This window comes from Rattus norvegicus, chromosome 15 (assembly GCF_036323735.1).
Source record: "Rattus norvegicus strain BN/NHsdMcwi chromosome 15, GRCr8, whole genome shotgun sequence".
NCBI classification, from domain to species: Eukaryota; Metazoa; Chordata; class Mammalia; order Rodentia; family Muridae; genus Rattus; species Rattus norvegicus.
The window spans coordinates 43,286,254-43,305,780 of NC_086033.1; the positions used below are offsets into that span (position 1 = coordinate 43,286,254).

Sequence of the window (19,527 nt, forward strand, 5' to 3'; positions counted from 1 at the left end):
AACATGACACTATTTACATTTCTCCTGATGACCTGTCTGCTCAACAGAGGAAAGGGTAAATAAACCCACCCACGGCTGATTTCCTATAAACTACTTCAGGCAAGCTGCGGGACCACACCTCAGGAACTGTGGCCCTCTTCTCTTGGTATCTTAATATGAACAAAATTAACTTTTACATCTATTCTCCCTCTCCCTCCTTCCTTCCTTCCTTTCAGAACACATTATATGTATTTTTCAAACACAGACTACAGTGTTTAAAATTCAGGAAGCCACAAAAGGGCCATCGCTCAATGGTAAAATGCCTGCCTTGCATGCACAAAGTCTTGGATATGATCCCAAGCACTGCAAAACAAACAAACAAACAAACAGCCCAGAGGTTAAATAACTAAGTCTTTCTCCATCTCCCCTTACCAACAGCATCCCTCTTCAGAGATGTTCTTACCGGTTCCTAAGCAAGGATTCCCAACAGCTTCTATTCTTACAGATATCTAAACTGCACGTGCACATGCATGCACGCGCTCCTTGCACTCCTCGGGTACCAATAGTAATATAGTATACATTGTTTCATATCTTACATTTTAAACTTCTGTATGCTGTTTCAGTACATGCAATATAATCCACACAAAACATATTATAAATAACTACAATATTCTATGATATTTTCTTGTAGAAAACTTAGCCACTTCTTGATGAGGTAATTCTACTGACTTGCAGAGTAGAACATAAGACGCTCTAAGCAACTATTTAACAGGCAGAGGAGAGAACCTTAGGTGCACACAGTATTCAAAGATTACAGCAACTCCAAAGCACCCATAGAGGAAGAAACACCACCATTCTTCAGACAAAATCAAAGGCTGTTTTAAAGTCAGCCAAGACGCACTGACACATCCAGAATCCTATGCCACATTACCTCTTAGATTAAAGGTGAAAAGAAAGAAAAAACTTAAATACTGATGGATAAGATTCAGTATAATAGTTATATACAACAGAACTACCATTTGACACTTACCAACTTCCCTTTTTTCTTCTGCTTATAAAATATAACACAGAGAAAAGTGGAGGAAAATGAGTATAGACCGGGCTTTTAAACAGGAGGCAGCGATGTAACTTCAATGAGAAGCCAATGTATGCACACAGGGGCACTCATCCTCTACAAGAGAGACTACCTGTGCACAGAGGGCTGCTCCCAGTCAGCCTGTTAGTCTTTCCTTGTGTTTCCCATTGGGTACCCTACATTCCAACTCCTTCATTGCTGGGTGGATCTAGTTCAGGTTCTTGGATAATTGGGAAGTAAGATTAAAAACAAAAGTAAAATCATTCCAAGGTTGCAAGCTAGATCTTAGTAGGAGTCCTCAGTGAGCCTAGAAATGCTGCTGCAGTTCTCTTTCCTGTTCCTAATGGATTATCAACAGCTTTCATTTTGCCCCAGGCTGGAGCAGAGCATTAATACCCCAGCGTAGGAATTCAGCTCAACAACCATCAGTCTCTATGCAAGTTCTGTCCTAGGTACCAAATCCTCAGGAACAGTTCCTCACGTAGCTAGCTGAACCCTGGCTGTCAGCCTGTGTGTCTCTGTGAAGCATACCACACAGCACGTTTTTCTCCTTCTCAGTCTAGCTAGCACTGCTGTGAATTACTGGCTTTGAGATGAGTCACAGGAGAAGGAAAGTCATCTTTGGGAGATTACTTAGCATCAAGTCTGACATACTGCTTCAAGAATATTGTAGAATTGTGCTGGTCTCATAAGGAAGCGCCAGACAGCTGAACACTTGAAATGTAGCTGGTTGGAAACTGTGTTGTAAGTGTGAAATACATACCTATTTCTAAAGAATAAAGCAAAATCAACAGGGAGTGGTCACCTCTCAATTTTCAAAATGAAAATTAAACACTGAAGTGATGGGTGCTACCATATCATTACTATGAATTTCAGCTTCTTTCTGAAATGTGGCTGCTAGAAAATATAAACCCACATGGCATCTGCACTGCATTTCCTCTGGGATGGTGTTGCCTTGGAACATGTAACAGCAGCAGAATATAGGCATTTTCTCAAGAGATCTGCTTATGCTTTTAGACACTATAGCAAATGTGAAAGCTCTTCGTTATACAAAAATGTCAGCTGATAAACACTGAAGGAATGGTAGGTGACTGGAAGAACTGATAGAGCAAGGATCCTCAAGGAATGCTGAGACTGCCTAACACAGGACCGAGTACTCACCTTGGAGCAGAGCTAGGCACATAGACTACTTAAAACGCAAAGGAAAGATCTCGTCTCTACCCTAACAGCGCCACTGCGTATAGAAATGAGCAGTGCCACCACTTGACATGCTTTATGACACATGGTACACAGACTTCTTACTATTTTACCTAGTGTTTCATTGAGAAAAATACACAGCAAAATTGTACTCATACTGCTCAATATTTCCTTATACCGTTAACACACACTGCTCTATCAGTCCACTTTATTTTTGTTGTATCTCAATGTAAATTGATGTCATTATGACAGGGATCCCTAAAAAATAAAAAAGTCTATATACCATTTCTAACAAAAACATTTGATCTGAGTCCTTTAAGAGTAAGTCTGGGGTTGGGGATTTAGCTCAGTGGTAGAGCGCTTGCCTAGCAAGCGCAAGGCCCTGGGTTCGGTCTCCAGCTCCGGAAAAAAAAAAAAAAAAAAAAAGAAGAGTAAGTCTGTTTGGAAATATCTACAGTGTGGGACATTCTATAAGACAAAGGGACTTTAAAAGTTTTTATCATTAAAAAATAAAAAATTTTGGCTGGAGAGATTGGTCATCAGTTAAAAACACTGGCTGTTCTTCCAGAGATCCTGAGTTCAATTCTCAGCAATCACATGGTGGCTCACAACCATCTGTAATGGGATCTGACTCCCTCTTCTGGTGTGTCTGAAGACAGAACACTCATATAAAATGGGGGGGGGGGGTTGGGCAATTTAAGAATCTGGGGAAACATTCTAATTTGCTGACCCAAACCAGATACTACTTATTAAAAGACAGAGAGGGAGAGAGTGGGTTGAAGGGAAAGAGACAGATAGTGAGTTATATAAGACATTTTTATAACAGAGAAATGCAATAAAGGCCTAGATAATGGTGGAGGCACTCGTTTTCTTTGACATAATAATGGAGACTGTGATTTCATAGGAAGCTACCCTCATTATTAAGACAGTGCACACAAATAAATCTTAAAAATGATTAGTGAACAGCAAAAATGTTCACAGTTTTTGTATCTAAGAAAATTAACTGAAAATAGCTGGATATCTTATTAGTCTTTTTAAATGTATGTATATCTGTAACACTTTAAAAGAGAAAATAGAGAATGGAGTCTACAAATTTTTTTTGTACAGATTGTTACTATTTTGTTTTGTCTTCCCGGGGCCTTTTGGGTTGAGAAAAGCAAACAAACCAACCAACCCTCACAAAGGCATTCGAATGCAGTTGTGTGTATTTATGCTCAGGGTCAAGGCTGCTGCCCATAAGACCTCACCTGGTGTGTCTGCGAGCTTTATGCAGTGGTGCTGCAGAAGGTATCTGATGGTAAATGTTACACTAATGTCAAAGTCTCTGCACTGTGTGGCCCGAGACAGATATTTTCCTGACTTCATATTTTTCTTGGTCTATCACTTGTTACAAGTATCTTGGAATAATGTTGCCTACTCTTGGCAACTCCACACACCAAGACTCATGATCTTTTCTCATAAGATTTCATCCTATTTTCCAATCTAGTGTTGCTCCCAGGAGCTATGTAAACGGCTTCACCTTACAACTCTAAAATATATTTATTGCCCATGTCACAAGCATTAAAAACACAAAAGCATTTAGAAGAAGAGATTGGAATGGTACAGTATGAACTCTAAAAACATATTAAATGCATACCAATTAACATAATGCTTTTCTAAAAAAATGTGAAAAAAAAAGATACAATTTTATTTGTACACCTGCAGTTGAAGGAAAAAGGGCCAGCCACTGATGTCATGACCATTCTTCCAACTGTGCCTAGGAAAATTCCCTAACCTGGAAACCCAGAGACAGCTGAGAGGAAGAGGTAAGCCCCTCAGAAGCAGAAACCTCAACAGTAATCACACCAGGGCCTCCCACTTGCCTACAGGCACAAAGGAAAATACTAACGTGTGAAGCGAGTTTTCTGAACAAATTAGCATACACTGACAAAATTATGCCTTTTCCTTTTGGCATAATAAACAAAAAGGATACTTACCAGGGTTTGTCTTTTCAAGTTGATACCATCTGTAGAATGCTCTCTTCTTCTGCTCACTCAGATCTGATCCCTGCTGCAGCAGCCAGTGAGAGATTCGACTCTGACTGATCCCTACAGAGGAAGAAAAACAGCTCTTGGTGGGAGACTGAAATCATAGACAAGTTAAGGAGGGTTCTGCTGGTTTTAGTTACTTGATACATATTAACTTGACTGTGTGAGAAGCTGTAAGTTGACACTAGACTGACCACACTGATGTGCAAAAGTGACCTATAAGAAATCAAACATTCTATCAACAAGGATATTATAGTGTCTTCTAAAATGAATCTGTAAGCTGAGACTCTAAACATGGAGATAACGAGAAGACACCAAGTAACATTACTTGTCAGATAACACTCCACGGCTGCTGTAAGAACATGAGACGCTTTAACAGATCTTTTGAGAGGGAAATACCTAGTCAACAAGTTTTATTTCTCATTCATAACACTAATTAAAAGATTTAGGGGCTCAGAAAGAAAGGGTCATTGAAAACACTGTCATCGTTACGATTTCTAACTAATTCATTTAAGCATTTTAGACACATCTCCATTAGTAAAGAGAAGCAGGAGTTGGCAGGCAACATGACCTCTGAAGAAAGCCCAGTAAATGAGAAAAAAAACAAACAAACCCGGTTTCTAGAGTTGACTTTCCTTTCCAAACAGAACAGACTACACAGTAGTAGTTCTCTGCTATTGCTAATCATTTCTTGCCAGCCATTACTTAGAGATGTGGATGACTTGCACATATGAAAGTCAAAAGAATGTTTCAACACTTTCAAGAATCACACACTCACTCTGGTCATTATATTCTTAAAACCCCAATATGCAAAAGCAGAGAAATCAGGAAAAAATAAACAAGGCATTTCTAAAATATCATTTAACTATGATAAAGGGTTTACATCTTAAAGCCTCTAACACATGCCAGGCAGTGGTGGTACACACCTTTAATCCCAGCACTCAGCAGCCTGAAGCAGGCAGATCTCTTGGGTTTGAGGTCAATCTAATCTACAGAGAGAGTTATGGGCTACACAAAGAAATCTTGTCCCTTTGGAAGTCACATATCAGATATATTTACATTATGATTCATAATGGTAGCAAAGTTATGAGCAATCTTTTTTTTTTTTTTTTTTTTTTTTTTTTTGGTAGCAAAGTTATGAAGTAGCAACAAAATAATTTTATGGTTGGGGGGCAACACAACATGAAGAACCGTATATTAAGGGTTGCAGCAATAGGAAGATTGAGAATCACTGCTCTAAAGATAGCCACTGTGGGCTACACCAAACACTACTGTACAAACAGCTGTGTAAACCTAGTGTACTCAACAGAAGGCAGGGCTACCATGACATAATCACATATTAACTAAACAAACACAAGGCATCAGGGTTTCAGAAACTCAGCAACTCCTATTAGAAGATGACAAGAGAAAACATGGCAGGAGGAGCTGAAAGAAAGACTATGATAGAAAGTTCTCTGACTAAAAATGTGTGTGTGTGTGTGTGTGTGTGTGTGTGTGTGTGTGTGTCCAGTACACAAGGTCAGAGGACAACTTGGGTTTCAGGAACTGGAACAGGATGTCAGGTGTGGTGTCAGGTACCTTTACCCACTAAGCCATCTCACTAGTGCCTTCTCTTTCTCAGAGTCTGGTTCTCTTTTTAAAGACGTCCCTAAGTAATTCCCAGACGCCCCCAGTGGTAGAAGGTCTGTGTGATGCAGGTCCTGGAAGCTCTGCTCATGTGCACAAGTCAGAGGAGAATGCCGATTATTCTGAAGAATTACATCAGCTGTGGTTGGCAACATTGTAACCAAAATCTAGTTTTAGACATCACGGTTTCTTTTTAATACTACTCTAAAATAAGAATGAAGAAATGGTCATTCAGCACATGAAATCAAAATCTATTTGGATTTTCCTGCTGTTACCACATAGATAAAAAACAGGGATGTTTAAAAATATATTAAGAAAAAGTATGTCTGAGATCTGTCAGTTTTTTCCAATATTAAATCACCCTCACAATAGAACACATGGAGCCCATTAGCTATGAGAGCTATCCATGCTGTGTAGCAGGCAGCAAAAGCCCATCAAGAGGACATCAAGTTACAGTATATTTTTATAAAAAAAAACTGACATGCATTTACATTTTCTGTTTGTTTTGTTTTGTTATAGTGTTTATTTTTGAGAAAAAGTTTTCTCTGTGTGACTCTGGCTTTCTTGAAATTTACGACGTAGAGCAGCCTGGAGTTGAACTCAAGAGATGTACCTGCCCCTGCCTCCCGAGTGCTGGGACTAAAGGTACGTATGGGACACCACAGCCTGGCTAAATTTAATATATTTAAAAAGCTACAAAACTCCCAAAACTAATCTAACATCAATAACCCATTAATACTTAGTATTAACAAGAACATAGGATTCACATACAATAGGGCTATTTTCAGAAACAAATAGGCAGGATCCATAAACACTGAACTTTGGGTATACAGACCACAGGAGTAATTACTTATCCAGCACAAACATACACAAAGACATGCACAAGAAGACTCATATGTGAGCATTACCCAGAGAATTCCCCTGTTCCAAAGCCTAAATGGCCATCAAATGCAGAATGCATAATGATATCTGTCTTCTGCTGCAGACTGCCATAGCAACAGGAAGAGGATGAACTAGTAGTATATGTACCCATAGCAACAGGAAGAGGATGAACTAGTAGTATATGTACCCATAGCAACAGGAAGAGGATGAACTAGTAGTATATGTACCCATAGCAACAGGAAGAGGATGAACTAGTAGTATATGTACCCATAGCAACAGGAAGAGGATAAACTATGTACCCACATGGGCAGACTTCACAGAAATAATGCTGCTTCCCAAAAGCCAAGCACACACAAAAGCCATACACTATACTATATATAGGGATGTAAATCAGCATACTGGTACCCATTCCGGAAAGCAAAGGTTGAGGATGAAGGTTTATGTGGTGGCCAGTGATGTTCTGTACTGATGATGGAAAGTGGTAATGTGGGTATCTAGACTTTGGAAAAGTCACTGAGTTGTTACCTACTGTACATATTTAAAATTTAAAAAGATCCCCACAAATTTTTAAAATTCAAAGCATATATATACATATACATATATAAATATGCTCTGGATATATAAAGTATATACTTTATGAATATATAATTTCATATACCCTGTATTACATTTTATATATATATATATATCAATCAAAAGCTTACAGACACATACTATAAGTCTAAAATTGTAAAAATTTCCTGAATTTCTACCACTAAAACTTTCTCAATCTTTCCATAAATGTTTTAATGTCTGGCTTTTGACCCTGAATATTTTAGTTTCTGTTCGTTCTTTTAGAAACAGTGCGATTAATGGTGAATGAAGACTTATAAAAATAAGTCTACTTCTGCCTTTTGTCTGCAATTTTACTCTGAGGTAAGCATGTGACTGACTTAAAGATATGTCATCACACATTGTTCTCTCTGTGTAATTATGAATGTAATAAGACAAAGGGAGGAGCAAGTGATACAGGTTGTCATCCTGATTCACCTTGGATTCAAACAGTAAATGCAGAAAATGAACAAGTTAACCCAGCCATTTTCCAGAAGAGGCACTGGGAGACAGACGAATAAGCAGCAAATGTCACACTGGGAAATGATTTTCCTCTAGGGTCCTTGACCCACAACCCTGGTTGCTGTGGAAGCTCTGTGGGGCTTGGTAGTCAGGTCCTAGCAGTGTCTTTGCACTGTCTGTCAGCTCTGCTACTTCCCTTGGGAGAAAATTCCTGACAGTCCCTTCCCTGCTGTGGAAGAAAATCACTGACTAAAACTAAGCGCTGCTTAATTTCTTTCCAGTGAGAAAGTGCCCAAAGGGGTTGGAAACAGTCGCTGGCCCGCTTCACCATGCCCACGACTACAGACTTTCCTGGCTCTCTGGAGACACCACGCTTCTCCCACTAGAGGGCTCTCAACTAGAACAGCATTCTACATCTTAACACCGGACGGACGCTGGCTCCCTCTCCATGCTTTGTTTCTTGTCACAACTCACTGGCTCTTCACACTTCACCAGCCCTGGAAGGAGGGACACAGCTCCTCCAGAGCATCATGTGGGCTCCAGGTGCTATGTTAGCGTCCTACTCATTAGTGGCTGCTGGGATTCCATATTTAAGCCTCTCTCTTTGATCATCATTAATTATCAACAATGATTTAAAATGTCATGTAAATGCAAGAGACTCTCAGGGCACAGCCTGTTCTTGGAAACCACTGGCTAGGCAACTTTAGCGAGAATTTCTCATAGGCCAACGCAGCAAGCCTAGTCCACTGTCCTCGCCCTTCATCTGCTTGTCTTCCTGTAGGAGCTAGCTCACTTTAACCTCCCCACTCTCTCCCCTAACGCTTACATTCTTACCAAATCTCTTTCTTCTAGTCATCATTCCTGTCTTCTGGAATCTTAGCTTCTTTTACCTGAACAACTATAACAACTCTGATGACACAAACAGGCCATCTCAGAACCACAAACCGTAAACCCTTATGAATGCTCTTCGTAAATCAGACCAGTCAGAGACATGTTTAGTCATGTTTGGGTCTATCTGAGCCAGAGTCTCACTAGATAGCCCTGGCTGATCTGGAAGCCACTATGCATCTCAAGCTTGTCCCCCACACGTAAGCGTCCTACTTCAGTGCTTTTGAGGGCCACATTGTAGGTGTGTGTCACTATGGAGCTAATGATTCAATGTTTAAGCTAAAACAAAATCATTTTCTATAAAAATCCAAGTATGTCAAACATACACAGGAAAATGTTTCTCCACCTTCTCATACCTTAGAATCATTCTTGTTTGTTCCGTATGGATGCATAAAGCCTTCCCAATACAGGTAACACATAAGCTTTTAAAGAGCATACAGTTAGGTTTCAACACCTAGTAAGGGACTTTTCTCCATCTTGCACACTGTACATCTAATTCCTCACTTAACCCAGGGGACAGCGACTTCATGAGACCTCTAGCTATGTTCTGTAAGGACACTTCTTTCTGCTGTTGTGTTTGCTATCTTGTGTTGTCTGCTTTTTGATTAATTGCAGGCAGTGTCTCACTCTGTAGTCTAAGCTGGCTTTGAACTCTTAGAACTCTTTCTCTCTCAGCCTCCCAAGTGCTAGGATTAGGGCTGAGTAGCCATGACCAACTTTATGGTGGCTTTTTATTGACTCTTTCTTTTTAAAGACATTTTAGATTTTTATTGTGTGTATGAATGATGTGTGTCCTGGTGTTCATGGAGGCTGGAAGAGGGTGTTAGATTCAATTTTTAAGCTAAAGCTTAAACAGCCTAGCTAAGCTGCTCCTGCATTTCTGATATATATTGTCTGGAATACTAGAGGCTTATATTTCAAGATGCTAATTCTGGGATACAGTTTTATGCAGCAACAGATGACTAAGCCATACATGTTGGCCCTGGGACCTCTGTCTTTATGTAATCTTCACATTAACTTCTGATCTTTAATCAGCATTCTCTTTCTGCCCTGACCCAGAGTTTCTACTATAACTTACTCAGGGCTAGGTTTAAATGGACTCAAGATTTTCCCATTCCCCAGTTTTCTGACTTTGAAGCCCTGTATGATTGTAGTAAACTGATGTATATTCTACAAAGGGCAAACTCCTATGTATACAATGAGTTTTGAAAAATGTGTATGTGTATGATCATGGTGTGACTCAAAACATAGCTCTCTTCCTGTTCCTTCTTGGTTCTGTTTTCAGTCAATACATAAATTTCAAATTTTTGGCTTCACTCTTATTGGCACTATCTCACCATGGAGTTCTTACTAGTACAAGTTGAATGGTGTTGTGTTAGCCAGGCCTTATCTACTTGAGGGTCTGTGTCCCAGTTTCATGCCTGGAGGACAATGTTACAAAGATAAATCGGGGTCACTGTTCCTTCAGGATCTGTTCGGCTGCAGTAAAGTGAATGGAAAGGGTACAGCAAGAATCTCTACCCATGACACGCCTCTGTGAAAGGAAGGAAAGCAAGACAACGTGGTATGTCCTAAAGGCACCACCAAACTTGCTCAAAATCACCCTTTTCAAGGCTGTGCACATTATTAAGGGCTCACCACGCAGCACCTAACAGCAGCTCACAAATCATCTGGAACTCCAATTCCAGGGATCCAACGCCAGGACTCCATGAGGGTGTAAATTATCATCACCATCATCACCATCATCACCATCACCCCCCCCCCACACACACACACTGGAAGTAAATATGTGTTTAAAAAGAAGAGTCAATAAAAAGTGACTCTGAAGTCGGTCACGGTGACTCAGCCCTAATCCCTGCACTCAGGAGGCTGAGGGAGAAAGCATATTGAGAGTTCAAAGCCAGCTTAGGCTACAGAGTAAGACACTGCCTGCAGTCAATTCAAGAACCAAACAACACAACATAACAAACACAACCACAGAACAAAGCGTCCTGACAGACACGGGGATGGTGGACTTATTTGACATAGATAGGAACAGTCAAAAGAACTACAGAAAAGGATAAGAAAAATGGTTTATCCTATAAAAACTATCAACAGAGACTACTATATGGAAGAACTAGACAGACATTTTGGAGTACAGAAGTATAAATGAAATAAAAATTTTACTGACAGGGTTCCACAGCAAATAAGAAGTGGCAGAAGCACTCACCACCGCGATGCAAAGGTCAACTGAGGTAGCACATGGGGAAAGAGTGCCATGGAGCAAGCTTTATAGACACACACCAACCAGGTGAGACTCTTAGGAGGTAAGTGAATACACAAGAACTGAGAAAATAATGGTTAAAAATCACACAAAGTGTGATGAAAAATCTTAACATTTTTAGGTGCCTAGTGATCTTCACGTATGTTAACCTAAAAATTCACACCTACAAGCACCATAAATCAATACCTCTCTCCACAAAACAGGACTGGTGAGATGTCTCAGCACATAAAAGTGCTGCCAAGTTGGACATCTTGAGTTCAATCCATGGGATCCCATGGTGGAAGGCTAGACCAATACCCATGAGCTGCCTTCTGCTCTCCACCCATGAGCAACAGCATACATACATGTGCTTCACCCATGAGCAACAGCATACATACATGTGCTTCACCCATGAGCAACAGCATACATACATGTGCTCTCCACCCATGAGCAACAGCATACATACATGTGCTTCACCCATGAGTAACAGCATACATACATGTGCTTCACCATGAGCAACAGCATACATACATGTGCCTCCACCCATGAGCAACAGCATACATACATGTGTTTCACCCATGAGCAACAGCATACATATATGTGCCTCCACCCATGCACACAAACTAAACAAAACTGTAATAAAAACACTTTAAAATCAAAGATAAGAAGTGAAAGTAAAAGAGGGAAAAGAAGGATTATGTACAAAGTGAGCTCATTAGGGCTGAGAGTAGGTTCCTCAGAGAAGCCATGAGGAGGACACTTAGGACACTGCCTGAGGAATACAAGGCAGTACCACAGGAAGTCTCTGAAATGAGGACTTCCTAGAGTATAATGAAAGGACATTAGACAGGAGCTGGAATACACTGAAGACAGAAAAGGGAGGGGTGCTACGGGGTGCATCCCAAAATGGCCACAAATGATAGCTTCTGAGTGGTCAGGCCTACTCGGAAGACTGGAGTCTCTAAGAGTACACACTAAAAGATATATCTCCCCAGTCCTCTGGTCTCCCTGCTTCTGGGCTCTGTGAGGTGAGCAGCTTTGCTCTGTCACACCCTCCTGCTGCTGCTGCTGCGGCAGAGCAAGTGACAGCAAACTGACACAGACAAGAAAGAAGCTACGTGCGTAAAGAGAAGAGCAAAGGTATGCTGTAGTCCATAAGTACCTTGTGCTATTTTGTTGAAAAGGCAAGTGTAACGTAACAATTACATACTGTATCCTAATGAACACATGCATTAATTAATATGCAACGTGTGTGACATCACAAAATATGAAAAATGAAGCTGTGTAAGAGCAAAGTTGTTTTGAAATTAAGTTGATATTAATCTGGGCTAGATTATTATGCACTAACATGTCAATAATAATCCTTAGTGCAACTGTCAAAAGAACAATTCAAACTATATCAACAAATAAGGGATTACAACTTGGATACTAGAAAGTATCCAAAAGGACGAAGCAATAAAAACTAAAAAGGCACCAAATATACAGAGAACACGGTAAATATAAGTCATGCTTATCCTAATTACATTAAATCTTAATGAATTAAACACTACAAAAGAAGACAGAAGCTGACAGAACAGATAAAAAGCACTATATTCAAGGACTCCTCACCCACAGGTAATGTTGGCCACCAGAACTCCAGGTAAGCTGCCCTTCTATGGATTCCCCTTCACAACTCTATCAGTGTCCCCTAACCATACATATCCCCTATCCCAAAACTTTCATCATCACAGTGTTCCAGCCCCCAACTTGGGCAGTAGCACCTGCTCAACCACAGGTCATACTGGCTAGAAGATCAGAGAAAAACAAACCAAGGAACAAAATACCATCCAACAAAGACATTCTCAGAAATCAGCACCAGGACCTCACACCCAGATGCCTAGAGGCCAGTGTAAATAACACAATCAACAACAGCCATCTCAGTATCTCCCCACCAGAGCCCAGGTAGCCTACTGTAGCAAGCTCTGAATATTCCAATACACTTGAAGCACAAGGAAAGGAATTTAAAACCAAGTTTATGAAGAAAATATAAGTCCTTAAAGAGGAAATTAATACATTCCTTAAAGAAATCCAGGAAAAGACAAACAAAAAATTGGAGGAAATGAATAAATCCCATAAAGAAGGCCAAGGGGGGTGAGTTGGAGAGGGGGTACAGTTAAAGGAAAAAAAAAACTGTTCCTAAAAATGGAAGTAGGAGAAATAAAGAAAACACAAGTAGAGGGAATTCTGGCAATGAAAAAATCTAGATAAGTGAACACGAACTATAGAGGCAAACTTCACCAAAAGAAGTGGAGGCATAAATCTTAGGCATTGAAGATACCATAGAAAAAATAGATACATTGAACAATGAAAGTATTAAGTCTAAAAAATTCTTGACCCAAAACACCTAGGAAATCTGGGACACTATGAAAAGAACAAACCTTAAAAAAAAAAAAAAAGAAAGAAAGAAAGAAAAAAGAAAAAGAAATAGAAGAAGAATCCTAGCTCAAAGGCTCAGAAAATATTTTTAACAAAATCATAGAAGAAAAATTTTCTAACATAAAAAAGGAAATGCCTATAAAGATACAAGAAGCATATAGAATACAAAACAGATTGGACTTGAAAATAAATTCCCCTTGCCATATAATTATCAAAACACTAAACATACTGAACAGAGAAAAATACTAAAACACTAAAAGCTGCGAGGAAAAAGAACAAGTATCATATAAAAACAGACCTATCAGAATTACAACCAACCTCTCAATGGAGACTCCAAAAGCCAGCACGTCCTGGACTCTGAGACCACAGATGCAGACTAGAACTAGCAAAACTTTCCATTACTATAGATGAAGAAAACAAGATATTCCAAGATAAAATCAAATTCAAACAATATCTATTTACAAACTCAGCCCTACAGAATGTATTATAAGGAAAACTCTAACCCAAGGAGGTTAACCATACCCATGTACAGGAAATAATCTCACACAACGAGCAAACCCATTGTATATGTGCGTGCATGCATGCGTGCGTGCATGCGTGTGGGTGTGAATGCCAATGCCAACAAAAATAATAGAAGTTAACAATTACTGGACATTTATATCTTTCAGTATCAATAAACTCAATTCTCCAATTTAAAAAAAAAACCACAGAATAACAAAACTCATAAGAAAAAAACACCCCATCCTTCTGCTGAGTATAAGAAATACACCTTGGGGTTGGGGATTTAGCTCAGTGGTAGAGCGCTTGCCTAACAAGCGCAAGGCCCTGGGTTCGGTCCCCAGCTCCGAAAAAAAAAAAAAGAAAAAAGAAAAAAGAAAAAAAAAAAAAAAAAGAAATACACCTTAACATCAATGATGATGTTATCCCAGAGTAAAGGGTTGGAAAAAGACTTTCCAGCAAATGGACTTACAAGGTAAGTTGGTGTTGGCCAGTCTAATGTTTAACAAAATAGAGACTTCAAACCAAAATTAGTTAAGAGACAGGAAAAGACACTTCATACTCATCAAAGGAAAACTTCACTAAGATGATGTTTCAATTCTCAACATCTACACCCCAAATGCAAGGGCACTGTAAAAGAAACATTACTAAAGCTTAAATCAAACATTGACCCTCACAAACTGATAATGGAAGACTTCAATACACCACTCTCATCAATGGACAGGTTATCTAGACAAAAATTAAACAGAGAAATACTGGAGCTAACAGACATTATAAACCAAATGGACCTAACAGATATCTACAGAACATTTCACCCAAATACAAATTAATATACATTTGTCTCAATACCTCAAAGAACATTCTCCAAAAGTGACTATATTCTGGGCCACAAAGCAAGCCTCAACAATACAGAAAAATTGAAATACCCTCCTGCACATATTAGACTATACAATGGATTAAAGCTAGATTTCAACCACAACAACAGAAACTACAGAAAGCATACAAACTCACGGAAACTGAACAACTTTCTACCAAGTGTGAGAAGCTCATTTTTCATATTCCATTTTATCTCCACCCAGAAATTAGGTCACAAGCCACTTGCTAAGTAAGGTACTTGCTCTTTCAGCTAATCCATCTGACTGAGTCACTTTCAGGCTGAAAGCTGCAGCCTCTGGTTAGCAACTCAAAGTGACACAGAAGGCTAGAGAAAGCAGCCTGCAGGAATTTGGGAGCTCTAAATTAGAGTATGGGGAGAAAAGGAGAGAGGGACTTTATCTCTGACCTTTGTTCTCAGTACTTGTAGGACTCTCAGGGCAGGTGTTCACATGGTAAAAAGTTCACTGCAAGTCTGCATATAAATTCAGTCATAAATTGACTAAGAAGTTATAAAAGAGAATACCTATGTGCATATATACTAGAAGCAATTTTTCTGGCTTACCTTTCACCATTTGTTACAAGCTTGCAGCGTCATGGAATAAGACTGTAACTAAGCTGTCCTTGAAGTTTTGTTTAGATAAACCCAGTCAATATCTTATCTCTTGTTTTTGTACCTGGGGTCCTATGGTGTATATCTTCTTTATAATCTTTGGTTAATAATTCCTGTAACCCCTTGGAATGTGCCCTAAGTTTTAGAAGACTACTGTTATCTCAGAAGCAATTAAGCAGTCCTATTATAAAAGGGACTCGAATGCTCTATTTGGGCTGCCATTCTGAACAATGGTAACCCTTGTATGCTAGATGTTTCTGCAGAATAAACATTCATTGTCTTTGCATACTATCTGAGTCTGGGTCTTCCTTCAGTGATTTTCAGACCCTTACAAATGAAAACTGATTCAAGACAGAAATAAAAGAAAGAAATTAAAGACTTTCTAGAATCCTAGAATGAAAGTGAATACACAACATACACACACTTATGGGACATAATGATAGTGGTGCCTAGAGGAAAGTTCATAGGACTACACGTCTACATAAAGAAATTAGTGAGACCTCAACTAACAATCTCCCAGCACACCTGACAACTCTACAACAACAACAACAACAACAACAGAACACAAGAGGAGTAGGCAGCAGCAAATTATCAGACCTAGAGCTGAAATCAATACAATAGAAACAGAGAACAATACAAAGAGTCAATGAGTTGGGTTTTGTTTTGTTTGTTTGCTTTGTAAAAATCAATAAGATAGACAAACTGTTCAGTATCCAAACTAACTAAAATACATAGAGAGAATATCCAAATTAACAAAATCAGAAACGAAAGGTAGAACATATCAACAGATACCAAGGAAATCCAAGGAATTACATACTTTAAAAACCAAAATGCTGGGATCCTCCCCACCCTGGAGAGGGTAGTGCTGAGGGGCACAGAGTAGGGCTCTATTGTGGCTTTAAAGTCTGAAGGCCTCCTGACATTTTAGCTCTCTCACTGTACTGAAATACTGATGATAACTTCTAAAAGTCCTAAACACTTTCTTGCTCTTTCCTTCTTGCTCTTCCCAGAGAGAAAAGCTGCTGGTTGAGGTGGTTGACACCTGCAGCTGAACAGCAGGCAATTAAGTAATGTGGCCTTCGTTCTACCTCAGCAGGAACTAAGCAGCTCTAACTTTCTTGGCCTGCTAGTCCTAAGTCACAGGAAGAAAAAGGGACACTTTGAAAAGTGATTATAGAGTTTATTACTAAGTTGTAAAACAGTTTCCTATGAAAGCTATCTAAGGGGAAAAACAGATAGATCTTAAGTGGAGTAAGGGATAAATTCTAAGTGGGGAAAGGGAAAAAATTCTTCTCCCTTTTCCTTCTCATTTCTTTGTCCTCATTACTTATATATCTTTCAGAATACATGATCACATGTTAAAAAGTTCATCACAAGTTCACACACAAAATCAAATCATAAATTGAAATAGAACTTTACAGCAGAGAATGTTTACATGCATATGCATTAGGAGTAATTATCTGGGTAAACATCCATCATCTATCACAGATCCATAGGTTCACTGAAGGTTTAAAATCATAACTAAGTTATTAGTGAAATTTTATATAGATAAACCCAGTCAATATTTTATCTTCTGTCCTGGCACCTATAATAAATCGTTAGTTCCCTTTTTATGACCTTTGGTTAATTGTTTTACAACCTCTTGGAATGTGCTCTGAGTAGGAGAAAGTCTGGTTACTCTCTAAGAGGCAGTTAACTGGTAACACATGGGAGACTGGCAGAGTTCTCATTGCAGTTTTGACTATCAGAAAAGGAACTAATAGCAGTCCCACTATAAAAGAGCTTAATAAGCACTGATATAATTTTAGGAATTCCTCCAGGATCATCATTAGGACTAAAGAAGTCATCTATTTGTCTATGTAGCATGACTACGAGATAGTACATCTTCGTAGATCTGCAGAGATCTGCTCAAAGGGGCAGGCTATTACTTAATGATTGTTATATATGTTTAATAATAGCAGGAAAGCATATTAATAGCAGGAATCTCTCCCAAATGAATTCTCCTACAGTCTTGCCTACTAAGAGTGAATCTGTCCCAGACTATATTATAATCAGAAGCAGACCATCACAGAAAAATCACCTACTAGCTATTAGCTTGTCCTATTATGGCTCCTGACACCTATTCTCTACAAAATTGAAAAATCTAAAAGAAATGAATAATTTTCTTTATAGATACCACTTGCCAAAGTTAAGTAAAGGGCACATAAACAACTTAAAACACCTATAACCCCTAAGGAAATAGAAGCAATAATTAAAAGTCTCCCAATCCAAAAAAAAAAAAAAGGCCCAGTGCAGGACAGTTTTAGCACAGAATTCTACAGACTTCCAAAATAGGAATAATACTCCTCAAATTATTTCACAATAGAAATGGAAGGAACAATGACAAATTTATTTTATGAAGCCATAGTGACCCTGATACCCAAATCACAAAAAGATTCAACTAAGAAAGAGAACTACAGACTAATTTCCCTTATGAAGATAGAATGTAAAGAACAACAACAAACAAACAACAACCAAAAACTCAAAAAAAAAAAAAAATCCCAAACTGAATCTAAGAACACTTCAAAAAGATCATCTACAATGACCAATTAAGACTTCATCCTAGAGAATCAGGGATGATTCAACATAAGAAAAATCAGTTACTGTAACTCACTATATAAACAAAATGAAAGAAAAAAAAAACAAACCACAAGTCCACCATCTCATTAGATGTTGAAAAATCCTTTGACAAAAATCCAACACTCCTTCAGGATAAAAGTCTTGGAGAGGGGTTGGGGATTTAGCTCAGTGGTAGAGCGCTTGCCTAGTAAGCGCAAGGCCCTGGGTTCGGTCCCCAGCTCCGAAAAAAAGAAAAAAAAAGTCTTGGAGAGATAAGGAATACAAGGTACATACCTAAATATAATAAGGGTAATTACGGCAAGCCCATAGACAATATCAAATGAAATCCAGAGAAACTAAAAGCAATTCAACTCAAATAGGGATAAGACCAATCTGTCTACTCTCTCCATATCTATTCAATATAGTACTTGAAGTTCTAGCAAGAGCAATAAAACAAACGAAGGAGGTCAAGGGAATACAAATCAGAAATGAAGAAGTCAAAGTATTGATATTTTCAGATAATATACAATAAAAGACCTGAAAAATTTACCAGGTAACTCCTACAGCTGATAAACCCCTTCAGTAATGTGACTAGATACAAGATTAAATAAACAAACAAATCAGTAGCTTTTGTATATACAAATGGACTAAGAAAGGAATCAAGGAAACAATACCCTTCACAATAGCTACAAGTAATATAAAATACCTTGGGGTAACTCTTAACCAATCAAGTGAAAGACTTGTATTATAAAAATTTCAAGCCTTTGAAGAAAAATTGAGGAAGATAACAGAAGATGGAAAAATCTCTCATGCTCATAGATCAGTAGACTTAACATAGTAAAAATGGCCATCCTACCAAAAGCAATCAACAGATTAAACACAATCCCCATCAAAATTCCAACACACTTCTTTATAGACTTTGAAAGGACTTCATATGGAAAAACAGAAAGTCAAGGATGAAAACAATCCTGAACTATAAAAGCACTTCTGCCTCTATCACCATCCTTGACTCCTAGAAGTATTACAGAAATAAAGTAATAGAAACCAAATGGTGTTGGCATAAAAACAGACACACTGATCAATGTAATCAAATAGAAGACCCAGACATAAACCCACATACCTCTGGACAACTGATTTTTGATAAAGGAGCCAGAAATACAAAATGGAAAAAAGAAAGCATCTTCAACAAACAGTGCTGGTACAACTGGATGCTGAATGCAAATAGAACCATATTTACCACTGCTCAAAAGTCAAGTCCAAGTGGACCAAAGACCTCAACATAAGACCAGATACACTGAACCTGCTAACAGGGAAAAGTGGGGAGTAATAGCTTTGAACACACTGGCATGGGAAACAACTTCCTACACAGAACACCAAGCACACAGGCATGAAGATTAATTAATAAATGGGTCCTCATGAGACTGAAAGGCTTCTGTAAGACCAAGGACACCATCAATAGGACAAAATGGCAGCCTACAGAAAGGGAAAAGATTTTCACCAACTCCACATCTGATAGAAGGTAAATATCTAAAATTGTAAAGAATGCAGCTGGCAGTGGTGG

At 38.7% G+C, this 19,527-nt stretch overlaps 1 protein-coding gene across 15 annotated transcripts in view; it reads right to left on the reverse strand.

Annotated features, from left to right (window-relative positions):
• The window catches only part of Hmbox1 (homeobox containing 1), a 132,509-nt gene that overhangs the window by 42,751 nt on the left and 70,231 nt on the right, over positions 1-19,527 (reverse strand). For all 15 annotated transcript variants that reach the window (XM_039094021.2, XM_039094013.2, XM_039094010.2 and 12 more), the window contains 1 exon segment: positions 4,228-4,338. In XM_039094021.2, coding sequence (XP_038949949.1) covers positions 4,228-4,338 — 111 coding nt within the window.